This window comes from Mytilus trossulus, chromosome 14 (genome assembly GCF_036588685.1).
Source record: "Mytilus trossulus isolate FHL-02 chromosome 14, PNRI_Mtr1.1.1.hap1, whole genome shotgun sequence".
Classification (NCBI taxonomy): Eukaryota; Metazoa; Mollusca; class Bivalvia; order Mytilida; family Mytilidae; genus Mytilus; species Mytilus trossulus.
In genome coordinates, this window is record NC_086386.1 from 28,975,970 (window position 1) to 28,991,210 (window position 15,241).

Consider the following 15,241-nt stretch of genomic DNA (forward strand, 5'->3'; position numbering starts at 1 on the left):
CTTGCCAACAAAGGTTACATAAAGATTACTTAAAGTTTATATGTATATCATATAAATAAGGTCATCATATATATAGATATTGTCCTATGTTGAGGAATGTTTATTTTGAACTACCGGTATATCTTTCAAGAACCAGTACTATAAACTTTCTGAATTTTCCCCCAGAATGTAATTCTATTATAAAGATACAAAGTCATAAAAATGAAAGTGATTGTAAAGGAAATAAATGAAAAAGTGATTGTTAGGTAAGCTTGATAGTCCCCAAAACTGTTTTCAGATTTTCATACTAGATGAAAATCTCAATTCTTAGATTAATTTTATACATTCCAACAAGTATCATTCATGTTTTTACAAATGTGTGCATTGAACTAGACGTCCTCAATTTCCACATAATATAGTATTATTTCTAAAATGGCTAGATTTAAAGTTGTTTTTATATGCAAGGCTAGCATATTTAGTTCATAAATTACATTATGTCAGGAATTTATGTTTGTTCCAGATATGCATTTTTCATTCATATTAGCAAACAGACAGATGAATGTTGAATCCTGGATTTCTTTTGTTTATAGTGTTTTGCTGTTTTATTGATATCTATAACTACTCCTTTTATCCCTATACAAACCGGTTTTACATTTGTTTGTTATGGTTTATGAACAAATATGCATGAAAAATGTAATATGACCGGAAAAATATTTAACAGACAGATAAATGTTATAAATATGACATGTGTTATGGGTCGGTACACAGTTAATAAATAGGACAAAATATGAAACAGAAAATATAATGTGTATAAATATTTCCTAAGATTAATACAAATTAGCTTGACAAGTATTATTATAAATGGTGTAATGTTACAATGTGTTTTAGCCAGAAGTTATGTGACAAATAATAAACTATGCCATTATTTATTGTAATGTATGTTTCAGGTCTACATGTAAACAAGTTTGACCTTGAGAGGTAACAGTCATGAGAGAAAAAGTAGAATTTAAATTATTAGTAGAAGAGAATATGAACCTTTGAAACATAAAGACAAATGTGTTTCTTATAGATACAGATTCATTCCTTGTTACAAAAAGATTGAAATTTATTCCTCTTTTCAAAATGGCTTTAAAAAAGATTATAAAATAAAAGTTGTTAGTTTGAGTATCGTCAAGTGTTATGAGACCTAAAATAAGTGAGGTCGTGCCCTTTGACCCTTCACCTTAGCTACCAGTGTTGGTAACTATGTCTACTCACCATCTACAAATATAGAAACCCCTGAATCTGTTTTAGATAATGAAATGACAATGATAAATACATGTATGATATCGTAAATAGAGGATTGTTGGGTTATAACATAATGATTCATCTACAATCTTACAAGAGCAAAGAGAGAGGGTGCCCAGAATGGGGTTTTCAAAAAAGAGAATAATTCAGAATTGTAGAGTGAACTCCCTGAGCACAAATGGACTCTCCTATAGATAAGGCTAAATTTAGGTTGTAGTAAGACTATGGAAGTGTCTGAATTGAACTGGGTATTGGGGTGCAGGGGTGTAGCTTCAATGGGTCACAAACAATTTAAAGCTAAATGTTATTTTCAATTCTGTTGAATTCTGCTTTTCTATAGTTAATCAGTTAATTTTAAATTTTTTTTTTAGAAAACATCATATTTTTTCCCCAAGAGGTGTCCCCTGTCTAGCAAAACCAATAGCACAACTATTAAAGTAGTGCAATCACACCAGGAAAAGTCATTATTAACCTTGGAAGTGTCCTTTATTAATAATATTGACATGTTTTGAAAAAAAACAAGAAATGGAAATTCTTTCCTTTTTTGCTGTAAGATGTGTACATTTGTTATATACTGTAGATATTGTTTTAGAAGACAAGTGACATGTCTTGGTCCTTGTACCTGGTACTTAATTATGTATGATCTATTATTAACACTCATACGCAATGTTTATGCCATAAGCTAGTCATAATTTACTCGTAAATATGTCAGACAAATATTCCGTCCAGTAGAAGAAAGTCACCTATTGCCCCCAAGAACAAATTAATATCCTTTTATAACATTTTTTTTTAAAAAGAAACACTATTTCCTGTTTGTCTTATGCCAGTTTTTAGTTAAAATCTAAATTGATATCTTTTCTACAGACACTTTACTGAACCGTGTCTTACTTAAAGTGCCATTGAACTTTTTCTGTCTCTTTTATATATGTTTTTTAAGTAAAAATCTAATATACAAACTTTATCAATTCCTCTCTTAATTAAAAATATAATCTTGCTTTTTTCAGATAAGTCTTGGCTTTTCATCTTGTTATGCTTGTAGCAATTAGAAAATTCCAACAGAATTTACTCATATTATTGGTGCATGAACTATGCAAAGCTTTCACTTCCTTCAAATACCTAATCCCCTTAAATACCTATCTATATGCAAAATAGGTTTAAATAGTATGTTCACTTATTTTTGTCTGTCTTTAGATACCTTAATCAAACAAATTAATCGGTGTTTATGTGTTTTTAAAAATGTTAAGATGACACGATGGCTCCAATGAAATATTTTTCTAATGGATTGTCAGTTTCTTCACCTTTGGCGAAAAATTAATATGATGCAGCATAACTGAATGAGGAAAGTTTTTTATAAGAAAAAAACAAACAAAATTTTACTTATAAAAAATATTTTCATTTACCCCTTAGCTATGATGCTATAGATAGATAAATATATTAGAGGGTTGACATAAAAATGTCCTTTTACACTTATCTCATCCATTTAAATATATATGATCTTTAAATAATAATTCATTTTTTTTTTAATAGGAAAAAAACTAAATTTATATGATAATATCTTTAACCTACATTAAAAATAATTAGATAAAGCCATCACATTTTAATAAGGAGAGAGATAAGGCCAGTGCTAAAAAGGCAACAAGTAAATTTCTTAAAAGGAATAATTATAAAATAACTGATTACCAATTTAGATATGATTAAATGTCTTCAAAAAAGGGCACTCTCAATACTTTTAAAAAATTCAGTCAATTTGTTCTGCTAAAATGTCCTACATCACGTACGTGAAAACAGAAAACCTTAAGATGGATAATTAAGATATGATATAATGTCAATGAACAGGAAGAGATGATGTTGGAAGCTAGTGAATACGACCATGTTGGTCTTGATGGAACATGATAAAACAAATTAGGCAATGAATATGTACTTAAATAGCATTATAAAGACTATTACAACTGTGGATGTATATTTGTTGAAATCAATTTTTGTGGTTGAAGAAAATATTTGTATATCTAGAGGACATATCCCAATTTTGATTTCATCATTTTCTCTTATAAATATATAAATTTGTATTTCAGCAACTAATTAGATTGGGTTTTGTTTCTATTCAGGAAATGAAAAAAAACCAGGTATCACTTGAATATTAACAGATCAAATTTCAGTGCAAAAATTCATATCTTATGAAGTTCTCATCTGCAACCAACATTAATTGCAAATAATGCCGAAATGTTCATGATTTTGCCTATTTTAACTAGTGAAAAAAGTCTCCAGTTTTTGCTAATAGTGGTCAGCCAAACTTAAACACAATGAGATTTGATGGAAAGAATGATTCTTTCTTGTTTCAAATAAAAATAGTAAAATAGGTGATGATAAAACAATTATTACATGTAAAATGGTAAATAATCTCCTAAATAAAGTATTACACCAGAGTCATTATATTTTTTTGACAAAATAGATTTGCTGATTCGTCAATTTTCAAAACATTAAAATCTGGTACCTTGTTTTAGTATTCTGTACCAGTACTTACCTAAGTTAACTTTCTCAATTATCACTGGCTGCTTCTTGTCTTGTCCACCAATAACAGTTATTCCAAAACCTTTTGGATTGTGTGACTTTTGCTTTATTTTTATATCCTTTTCAATATAATTCTGAAAAACAACAGCTTGAAATGATATCATTTTCCAAATTAACCCGAAAAGGGAACAATAAATGATATTAAAACATCTTGGAGGCTTAAATCACTTCCATATTTGGCATACTTGTGTATAATGATTGTACCACCACAAAAACAATCCAGACTTGATCTATCTGGTTCCTTAATCAGATCAACATTCCAGAGAACACAGTTCTATCCAAATCACTATTTTGACATCACACTTCAATTAAATATGTCAGTCACAAAATAATCTGGAATGGGGATCATGATTTTCCAAAGAGTTACTTGGCATTGTTTCAATTAAATCATAAACAGATTGGACAAACACAAACATCCAAAAATGTTTAAATAAGATGGGTGGATATATTTGGTTTAATCTATTTCATACATATAACATACTAGTTTCGATACGAGATTTAAAATTTAATCCCTTCTCTGCAGGATATTATTCACTACTGTGATATTACAATGCTACTATTGTTCAATATACTAAACACAGTTATCACTGAGCCAATAACAATAGTTTAACAAACTCTTTATAGTGTAAATTATGTATTCTCTGGTCGGGATATTTCTAAATTAACTGTTTCACTGAATAATGATTAACCCTGTAAATAACTGGTTCTTGTATGCCTAACAGTCCACTGAGGTGGCTGCCTGCAATGATCTAGCTATATAGAATCTTTTTTAAAAAGAGTATTTCTAAATTTTTGCAATGATTTTATTATTGCAAGATACCAGATAGATTTCACCGAAATGAAGCTTTGCAAATGAAATCTTGCAGAATTAATTGAATGGAGGATTTGATGAAATCCAAATTACTAATCTTGTATTTTTTCTCATTGAATTAATCCAAATTTCGAGATAGTAAATACCTTAAAATATTTGAAATTTTATTCTACATGTATGGTAATGCAATACATAAGTTTCCGTGACTGATCGTGTACTTCTTAGTAGATATCATTGTAAAAGAATAAATTTTAAAGTTTTTAGTGAAGCTACTGCTCTATTTATCTCTTGATTAATTGCATAATGTGTAATTCTATGCCTCTCGTAAATCTGATGCGGCAGCAGACAATGATGACATAATTGACCTGCAACCTTTGTTATGTGTTTATCAGTGTATAAAGGACAACTTATTTATTAGGTGATACATGTAACTATATACGTTTCAATTTCTCATAGGTCAACTTCTGTCAACTTATTTACCGTGTTTACAGTTATTTAATACCGAACAATTATAAAACAGACAAACAAAATCTTACCTTAGGCCTAGTTGGCTCAGGCTTTTTTTGTGGCGATAACGTGGATCTAGCAGTTTGTGTATCCAAAATTTTAGGATCCTTAAATTTATCCGATTTTGCGTCAACACTACTGAATTCGAATGATTTTCTTGGTGGTTTTTCGTAGACCTTCGGTGTCTCATTATCTTCCTTACTTTCAAAACTTTTCAACATACTACTGAATTTATTGGATAATCTTCGTGCACTTTGATTTGGTGGTTTTTCAGCGTTATGATTTTCATCTAATGTTCGACTACTTCTGTTTTCTGTTTTTGATTTATAAGATGTTTCCTTCTGTTCCTTGTCTCTGTCAGCCCATGCAGACACTCCTGATCCCGTGAATGCATTGCCCATAGATTTCTACAAGATAATTTATGAAATATAAATGCTCAAATAAACTATTCTCTTGGTCTTATTTTCTTATCAACGACATGAATTTGTAGGCCCTTTCCAACGTTAAGATATTATGCTGCTTGCAGAATTTTAAAAGTTTTTGGGACCTTTTATAGCTTGCTATGTGGTACAGGTTTTATCACTGTTGAAGGCTGATGGTGACCCCCTGAGTGAGTATAGTACAGCATCTTTTATTTCTATTAAACTATTAACCTTAAATCCCAAAAGACATATATTGTTTTTGTTGAAACTTCCAAAAATAGTAAAATAAGGACCATTCCAAAGACAATTAATTTGTAAGCTAGGGACCTAATTGTAGCATGTGAAAAGGGGATGTGTAAAGAAGGAGGCCTATAGATATAAAGTAATGGTATACATTTATTTATAGTTTAAATTCTGTAGGATTCTAAATTATGAAAAATTTCAATCTACATATTTTGGTTTTTTTTCAGTATTTACACAGCTGCTATTTAGAAAAATAGTTATTGAATAACAGAATATTATGGAACATAGCATGTTATATCAAAGATAGAAATTCAAGCAAGTTAGGAAGAGTAATAAAAATTTACTGCACTGCATTCCAAGCATTTGGTTTGACAACTTTTAAGTGCATTTTTGTCTGCACTAATGCATAATTTATTACAAACAATAGCAAGAAGTTTTATGATTACAACGCCTTCAAATTTTATTATATACATGTTCTATAAAAATTTCATGTTAAGAATTGCAATGCATTTTTTGTACTTTTGCACTGTCATGGCTTGACTGTGCAGCTAAAAAAATCAATAAATGCAGCCTGGACCAAAAAATATTCTGACATTCATGTTTCAAAGATTTTATACAAAGAATTGTCATGTTATTGACGTCCTTTCTTTCAATGAGTTTCTTGGAAGATATTTTTTTACAATAAATAGGCTTTGCTCATTGTTGATTTGATACAGCTGATAACTATAAGATCTATCAACACTAAGTTACGGTGACCTGCAGTTGTTAATGTCTGTGTCATTTTGGTCTCTTGTGGGGAGTTGCCTCATTGGCAATCATAATAAATCTTCTTTTTTTTAATGTTGCAAATACTTTTTATTGATATTTCTAGACTTACTGATCTGCTTTTGGCAGACAACATTGGAGTTTTTTTAGGTTCAGATTCTGTTTGATTTCCTTCTATCCGAGACATAGCATCTTTAATTCCTGAAGCTGGAGCTTTGGATGGAGCTTTGGATGGGGTCTTCACATCCCATAATAAGTCTTCATTATCTTCTATAGGATAGAAATGTACTGGTAACTGACCAACACTTTTTCTTTTATCTCTGAAAAATATTGAAATATTGAACTTAACTTACTTATTTAGTGTAGATCTTATAATTATGATCAGTATATTATACATATTTTAACATTTTTTTTAAACATGGGGTTAAGAAAATGATGCTAGTTCAGTTATTTAGTCAGAGCAGTTGGAAATTTCTGTTTGCTTATTCTGCTGACTGTTAAATTGGTCTTCAAACAGTTTTCTGTGAAATCTAAAGTGGCATGATATATGATCTTTTTATAGCCAGGGACACAATCCTAAATAATCATGCAGTAATATAATGGCTTGCATGGTCATTCAAAAAATAAAAAAGCCACACAACACTGAGAACTGTTGGATGAGTACTGTCTTGTTCATTAATATATAGATCATAAAATTGAGAATGGAAATTGGGAATGTGTCAAAGAGACAACAACCCAACCAAATAAAAAAACACAACAGTAGAAGGTCACCAACAGGTCTTCAATGAAGCGAGAAAATCCCGCACCCGGAGGCGTCCTTCAGCTGGCCCCTAAACAAATATATACTAGTTCAGTGATAATGAACGCCATACTAATTTCCAAATTGTACATAGATGTGTTAGACAAATTGATAAATCTTTTTCTGAAATTCATTTTCCCTATACATGTAACTTCTTAATATATACCAGTGTATTAAAGTCATGTTCAATCAGAATAATATTCTTTAAAAAAATACTTTTATTGGACCTACTTATTCAATAAACATGATAAAAGATTCATTGCTTGGTTATTTTTTCTCTGATCAATACAAGAAACAGGAGACGCTACCCCAAAACAAATGTAAACTATTTATGACCGTCTCAATTGTTTACAAGAGTCACTTTGACATCATTGTCACTACCCAACAATTTACAACAACACAGTAATCATCCACCATAAATATCTGTGATAGCTACTTCAATCTAACCATACTTCATGATAAACCAATCAGACACAGGGACAACCTATTTACTTAACAATTCTCAGGTACAGATAATCAAATATTTCAAAAATTCTTACAAATCAATTTCATGTCTGAAATTATCCTTGAGTTACATTGTTAATGAGGGGGGGGAAATTGTTTACAATTTTTATTTACTTCCTCTTTGTGTATGAATTTATCAATGCAGTGACATTGGACAGACAATGCAGCAATTGGCTAAACTTTCAGTATTGTAATGTTATAACAACTGTTGAAATGTGAAAGTTTTAAAAGTTTTACAGACCATGTTATATTAGGATTACATTTCAGTCATATCCTACATGTAAAAGTTTCAAAATCCTACACAGTACTGTCAGTAGAAATTGATGGTTTTATTTTAAAATAATAAGCCACTTCTTAATGGTTTCATACAACATTTGCTAAATCAAGTTACTAAAATATTATTTCCTTAAGTATCTGAATTACAGTGGAATTTCCCTAACTGCAAAATCCACGAAAATTAGAATCCCAGGATCAGTAATGAATCCAAAGTATATATATTGTCCCAGAATATAAAACAGTATATCATACATTTGTCATAACAATGGTTCTATTCAGTATTTTAAATCAAAACCTTGATTTTTTTATCATATCTCTCTTCAACCCGACGACAAACAACAAAAACCTTTTACACAATAATGTCAAAAGTTTACTGTGCTGTCTGTGTCGTCCCTTTGTTTATTTATAATTATTGAACACAAAACATATATTACTTGGTAAATATGTTTAAAAATTATCAAATATTGAATTATCTGTGTTTAAATACAGTAATAACTTTATAACAATGAACCTATGGTACTGCTTACCAACTTATAATATTTGTCCAAATAATAGGTACAATATTACACTTAGTCCCCCAATACTTTAATCACGAAGGCTGAATTGATCAGAAACCAGATTTTTGTTTCAGTGCGAGTTTTCCATATCATTTGCAAGAAGTTTGCAGTATTTTTTAATTAAATCAGAGTTATTCGGTATACATTTGGAGACCTATAATTAAAAGAAGCTATATAACTGGAAAATGGACAATGCTAAACAATTCAAAAAGATAAAAGTCATACAAGTCAGGTATGGGGTCCCTAATCACAATCGAAGTGTTGACAGGCTAGTGATAAACTAGAATAACTACTTGGACCACTCGACCCCACCAAAGTCCCCTTTATCTTTAAAAACAGGGGAAATATTTTTTCTTAGTTATCATATATACATGTGCCACATGCAACATTCTTGGGTCAATACCATATGTGTACAGTCTAACGTTATTAAACAATCATATCATACAAGCCAAACAAAGTCAATGCTAAGCTCCTTTTGAAATACATAATTTAGATCTGTCCTGATTGAAATAAGTTCGATAAATTCTTCGAGGTATTGATTTATGTTGGAGCCTGTACAATGATATATCGTGTGTATTATTACAATCATACATTCCAGGCCATAGGTTAAAGACTATAGATAGACTGATATTGAAGTAATGAATTAAGTCACATATTGTTGTCTTCAAAAAACTCAGTAAGAAGTGGAAGACAACTAAGGCTCCATTTATGTGTGATAATATATTACATGTATTAAGGTAAACTGAACTGAACTGTTCAAGATTTCATTACATGTTAATTTTGAAAATAAAAAAGAATAATAAGCTGTTAATTTTTGGGCTTTTGGTCGTAAAACTTTACTCAGTACTAGAAACACCGAATACAGCATTTTGATTGGCTGAATTGTGATTCTGAGTAAGTTTAGTTAATTGTAAGTTACCATGGTTACACATTTTACGACTGTGAGATTTTGCCTGTTGTTCATTAAAATTGATGAAAAAAAGGATTAGAGGCAAGTTAAGGAAACATTTTAATGAAATTGTGCTCCTCAATTGGGGTTATGTCTTGTGACAGTTTGCCAAGCTACTGTAGAAACAGAAAGACATGTCTTGACTAATTATGTCAAAAAAATCTTTAACTTTGAACACTGTGATCTAAATCTTGCATGTTTATGAATATTTATAAGTCTTATATTTCTTACAATTCTCAGACATTCATTCATAATTTATAGTTGTAATTTGTGATTTATTATGACTATTGAAGATTGATTGGTTTGTATATAACATGCAGGAATTTTTATCAATCATGCCCATATACAATGTTTGGCTCTGATCTTATTATAACTACTTTAATTGCAAATCAAAATAAATTAAACAGTTACACAGTATTCTATTCTTTCTTTTATACTTTGACTGCTTATATTAAAATACAATAAACAAGAATGTGTTTTAAGTACACGGATGCCCTATTCTCACTATTATTTTCTATGTTCAGTGGATAGTGGAATTGGGGTCAGAACAGGCATTAAAATTAGAAAGATCATATCATAACAAACATGTATACTAAGTTTCAGGTTGATTGAATTTCAAATTCATCAAAAACTACCTTGACCAAAAACTTTAACCTGAAGCATGACAGACGGACGAACAAACGAAAGAATAAATGGAAGAACGAACAGACGAACAGACCAGAAAACATTATGCCCCTCACTATCGTAGGTGATACAGGGGCATAAAAATCTCTGGAATTTGTTTTAACTGAAGCTCTAAAGCTTAACAAGTGTTTTCTTTCTCTCACCTTTCTTTTTTCATTTGGTCAAATGTCTTTGCTGGCTTTTTCTTTTCTTCTTCAGTTTTATTTATATCATCTGCTCCTTCCACTCTTTCTATGGTAGCAGCAGACACCCTCCGTCGTCTGTTCTTCCAACTTGATAAATTCTACAGAATAAATTTTAGACATTTATAGAGGCCAAATATTACAAAATATGTAAAGAATAAACTGCATACTATGAATGTATGATGATTTAAACCTATTTTGGCAAATTAAAGTATGAACAAATCACATTTTTTATGATTTAGCTCCCCTCATCTGCCTTAAGGTGTTACCCAACACTTTAACTAAAATCAATTTGGCTCGTTTAGTTTTCTTAAAATTTTGACAAAGTATTTACATTGACTCTTTGACAAAAATACAGAAATTTTTAAGAAATTGAACCAACCGTTTTATCAGAAAAATAACACTAAACAACACAAAATTATGTAATTAAAATGTTTAGTTGATTTTACAGAGTTATCTCCCTGTAGTGTTAGGTACCACCTTAATCAGGAATAAAAGATGATGATAAAATTGAGAATAGAAATCGGGAATTTAAATAATGTCAAAGAGACAAAAACTTAACCAAAGAGCAGATAACAGCTGAATACCACCAATTGATGTTCATCACAGCCAGAAAACCCTGTATCCAAACGTGCAAGAGGCAGGTTTCATATTTTTACAACACAGCATCTTAACACCATAAGTTTTATTAAGTCAAAAACACCTAGATGTCTAGGTCCAGTGGTTGTCGATTGCGAGGAAAAACTAAGAAAGGTCAAACTTATTTACCATGTTAACATTGATAATGATCATACTATGCAATTTTCATAATAAAATGTACTATACATTTAATTTCAAAACATATTTTATGCAATTTTCATAATAAAATGTACTATACATTTAATTTCAAAACATATTTTTTAACATTTAAACATCCAGAAAAATGTCTTAAACGTTTAATGTTAAATCTTATTTGTTTACACAGAGTCGTACCCGTAGCCAGGGGGGTTTGGATGAACCCCCCCTTGAAAACAAATAAGTACTGTTAAAGTCAATGTTCTGTTCGAATTGTGACTATTAAAGTCGAGTTTGTGAGTCCAACGAACCCACTTGGAAATTCCTGGCTACGGGCCTGAGAGTATTATGCATATAAAATGTTAGAACCCCCACAAAAAATGCATAGATATTTGTAGATTGTAGTAATTGAGTGGACTTACAACTTTCAGTAAAAATTTCTGAAATTTTGCAATAAAATTCAAATAAATATATATATATAGAAAGCACTAAATAAACCTGATTTAAGTCAGCTTAACATGGCAAAATAAATCATGCAAATTTCTTCTACAGCTATTTAGGGCTTTTGTTTGCCTTGACAAAACCACTTATTTACCGAACACAAACTATACATGGTGACATGTAATGGATTATATAATACAACATAAAAGGAACGTGTTCTTAAAAGAAGCTTGAAATTAAATACTCTGTCAAAATTTATAACCAACACGAAAACACACATTATAAGTGAAATTGAAAGTTTTAAAACTTTCAATCATTTAAAAATTGAAAATACAAAATCATAACCAGTTCCTCTAAAAAGATTCTTTTGTGTTTATTTCAAAGCATTGCCAAGTTTGTGCTTATCATAACAATGCATAGGAAACGCTATTTTCTCATTTAATTTGGAAATATATGCAAAAATTGAAGCATGTGTTTTATATGTCAAATAATGGAACGGTCTTCAGCTTAGCAATTGGCCAACCAGCCTTAAATCTGTAAAACTTCTATGGGGTTCAGGCATGTCACAATTTTTACATCAGCCCAATGTTTTCAAAATATTGAAAATAAAGTTTTTGGCTTTAGATGATCATTTAGACTGTTGGGTTGCTGTCATATTGAAACTTCTTTTTTGTATCAAATATCCTTAAAATCTATTAATTTTCCCATAATAAGACACACTGTGACAGGTCTCTTTAGGTCCATAATTTAACTGCACTTGCCCATTTGGTATATTTCCAAGGTTTACCAGTCGTTAATGGGAAAGTGGACCAATGAATCATTTTATTTATTCAGCTCTAGATTAATGTTATGCATGTTATCTATCCATCTGACACTTTACAAAGTTTATAAGCATGTATGCTCATAAAACTAAAATAAAAAGACAACTGCTTACAGCATGTGTCCAATGACAGTACTAAAATAATACATGTCTATCTGTAAAAGTACAGCTAATAAATAATACTAAGGGAATTACATTTGCTGTAAATGACATACAAGGGGATTCCTATCAATTGAGCTACAATGATATACTGAAGTTTTAATTTTGCTTGTCAACCATACCCTTTCCAGGGGCGGATCCAGTCATTTTTAAAAGGGGGTTCCCAACGCAGGAAAAACAGGGTTCCAATTATATGTCCCCATTCACATGCATTGAGTCACCAAAAGAAGGGGGTGGGGAGGGTCTGTCATTGCCACCTGAAGGCCTCTAGATTACTACAGGGTAAAACACTTACTGACTGCCAGTCTTCCTCATCTCTATCTATTGTCTTCCTCACTTGTTTTTCCTCCTTAACCATTGTAATCTGTTCTACAGCTTGTTTGGCTAAATCTTTTGACGGTTTTAATTTTATAAATTTTAACGGATCCTCTGATTGGCTAACCCTACGTTGAGTTTTAGTTGTTCTAGTAGGGATATCAACACTATCTGACGATTGCCGTGAATGATTCCCATGTGAATCGTCATAACTGTCCACTGATGAAGTCCTTGTGTGAGGATTTGACAAGTCAGGGGTACTTTGATGATATCCATCATACGAATTTGCATCTAAATTTGAAGACAATCTTAATTCTCCACTTCTGTTCAGGGAATTAGTGCTCCCATAGCGGCGCATGTCTGATCCCACAGGCATGTTCAGTTCTTCTGTTAAACTAGATTCTCGAGAATGACCGTAAGATCCAAAAGAATCATATGAACTATCACGATTGTGTTTTCTGTCTACAGAATCACCCTGTCCTTCTTTCCCGTCATGTGAACTATATGCACTAGAATATCCACTACATTCCAAAGAATCATGTTGCACTGGTTTGTCTGATAAAATATCCTTTCTATGAATATTAACAAGAGCGGCAAATGCTGACTGATCCAAGTGTGGTCCACTACAAGTGGTCTCAACTATCCGTCCTAGCCAATAAATTGTTATAGCAACCTGAAATATATAAACTCATTTCATTAACAATATCTCATATCATAATTCTTAGAAAATCAACTTGAAACACTTCAATTTCGTGATTTTATCATAGAATACACTGAAAGAATTATTTCCTTATCAAAAAGTAAATTTTCTTTCTTGACTACATCATCATGATTATGTACATCATCCGATACTAAGGTTACAGTTATTTCCTAAATTAAATCATCAAAAATCCATATTTACCCATATTTCTCACCAGTTAGAGTCCATGATTTTTGTACAACACTTCTTAATGTATGCTTAATTTAGCATGTCTTTTGATGTTTATCTATGTAGACACTGTATTTTTTAGATCTTCTTGTCTACAGGCTTTTTATGTGTCTTTTTTTTTATTACTACACTGAGAGCCATTAAAACAATGTGCATTATTGTAAGGTTCAAAGTATGTTATATTCTTTCCCTTCCCTGTCAAGTCTGGTAATCATTCTACACAAGCTAGCTGCTGCAAAGAGCAATACCAACAGATTTAATTATATGATAACCTTTAGTTGATCTGTTATGGTGCTTTGTTAGAACTGACAGCAAATGAATTTCATGCTTGCATGACCATATCAGTGCTTTAAATGGAACCACCCGCATGTGCATGACCATATATGGCAATACAAAAACACAACCCCAGCTGCTTCTTCCGATGAAATTGATTTGATATTCAGTCAGTGTTTCAATGCAATAAGTCTGCTATCATAAATCATATTAAAAGTTGTTTTCATAGTTAAATACCCCTATGTAAGAAGTATCATTCCAGATATCAGACTTAAATTTAATTAGTCTTTTTTCAAAGTATAGAACTCCCATGTATGAACTTTTATTTCTGATATCAAGTTCAAACAAATATAAAGTTTTGTAGTGAATTATTCATATGGTTGTATCTGTTGAATTAATTTTTCTCCGTATGTTGTTAAGTAAATTTATATAGCATGGGTTGATGAGTCTATCAAGTTTCCATCAATGCCGGACACAATACTATTTACTTTTATTGGAAATGTAATCTTAGAATATCTTGTTCAAAATTGTGCATTATAATTTTACTGAATACAACATTTCTGCATGGATAAAAATTATTACTTTTGATGTTGTTCGACATACAAAAGGTTCCCAACATTGTCTTGTGAATCAAGTTTTAAAATCACTTTTATTATTAAATTTTCCCATATACTGCAAAATTTATGCAAATAAACCAAAGTATCATTTTTATATACAAACCACAAAGTACATTTGACACTTAAGTTTACAAAAGTGGAATAGATAATCGAATAAAATTATGTTGAATAATATTTTTTTTATATTTTCAAACTGAAAATACTGAATTTAATTATAATATCATTTTAAATTGCACCTTATTAGTCATCTTAACTTACAAATAACTTAGTACAAATGAAACATTAAAAAACTTGTCTCTCTTTGGCAAAGACTGATCGATAATGGCTGATCTATGCTAAGTTTGTAACCTTACCCCGGTTTGTTAACATAATAAATCCAAC

The 15,241-nt window shown here is 30.7% G+C and overlaps 1 protein-coding gene across 3 annotated transcripts in view; it reads right to left on the minus strand.

Moving 5' to 3' along the window:
• LOC134695693 (LIM and calponin homology domains-containing protein 1-like) overlaps positions 1 to 15,241 on the minus strand; it is an 85,344-nt gene that overhangs the window by 22,952 nt on the left and 47,151 nt on the right. For 2 of the 3 annotated variants that reach the window (XM_063557054.1, XM_063557056.1), the window contains 6 exons: positions 13,023 to 13,715; positions 10,495 to 10,634; positions 6,695 to 6,902; positions 5,182 to 5,559; positions 3,788 to 3,908; positions 1,237 to 1,263 (listed from right to left, as the gene is read on the minus strand). In XM_063557054.1, coding sequence (XP_063413124.1) covers positions 1,237 to 1,263; positions 3,788 to 3,908; positions 5,182 to 5,559; positions 6,695 to 6,902; positions 10,495 to 10,634; positions 13,023 to 13,715 — 1,567 coding nt within the window. The remainder of the gene's footprint in view (positions 1 to 1,236; positions 1,264 to 3,787; positions 3,909 to 5,181; positions 5,560 to 6,694; positions 6,903 to 10,494; positions 10,635 to 13,022; positions 13,716 to 15,241) is intronic. The other variant, XM_063557055.1, reaches the window with a different exon arrangement.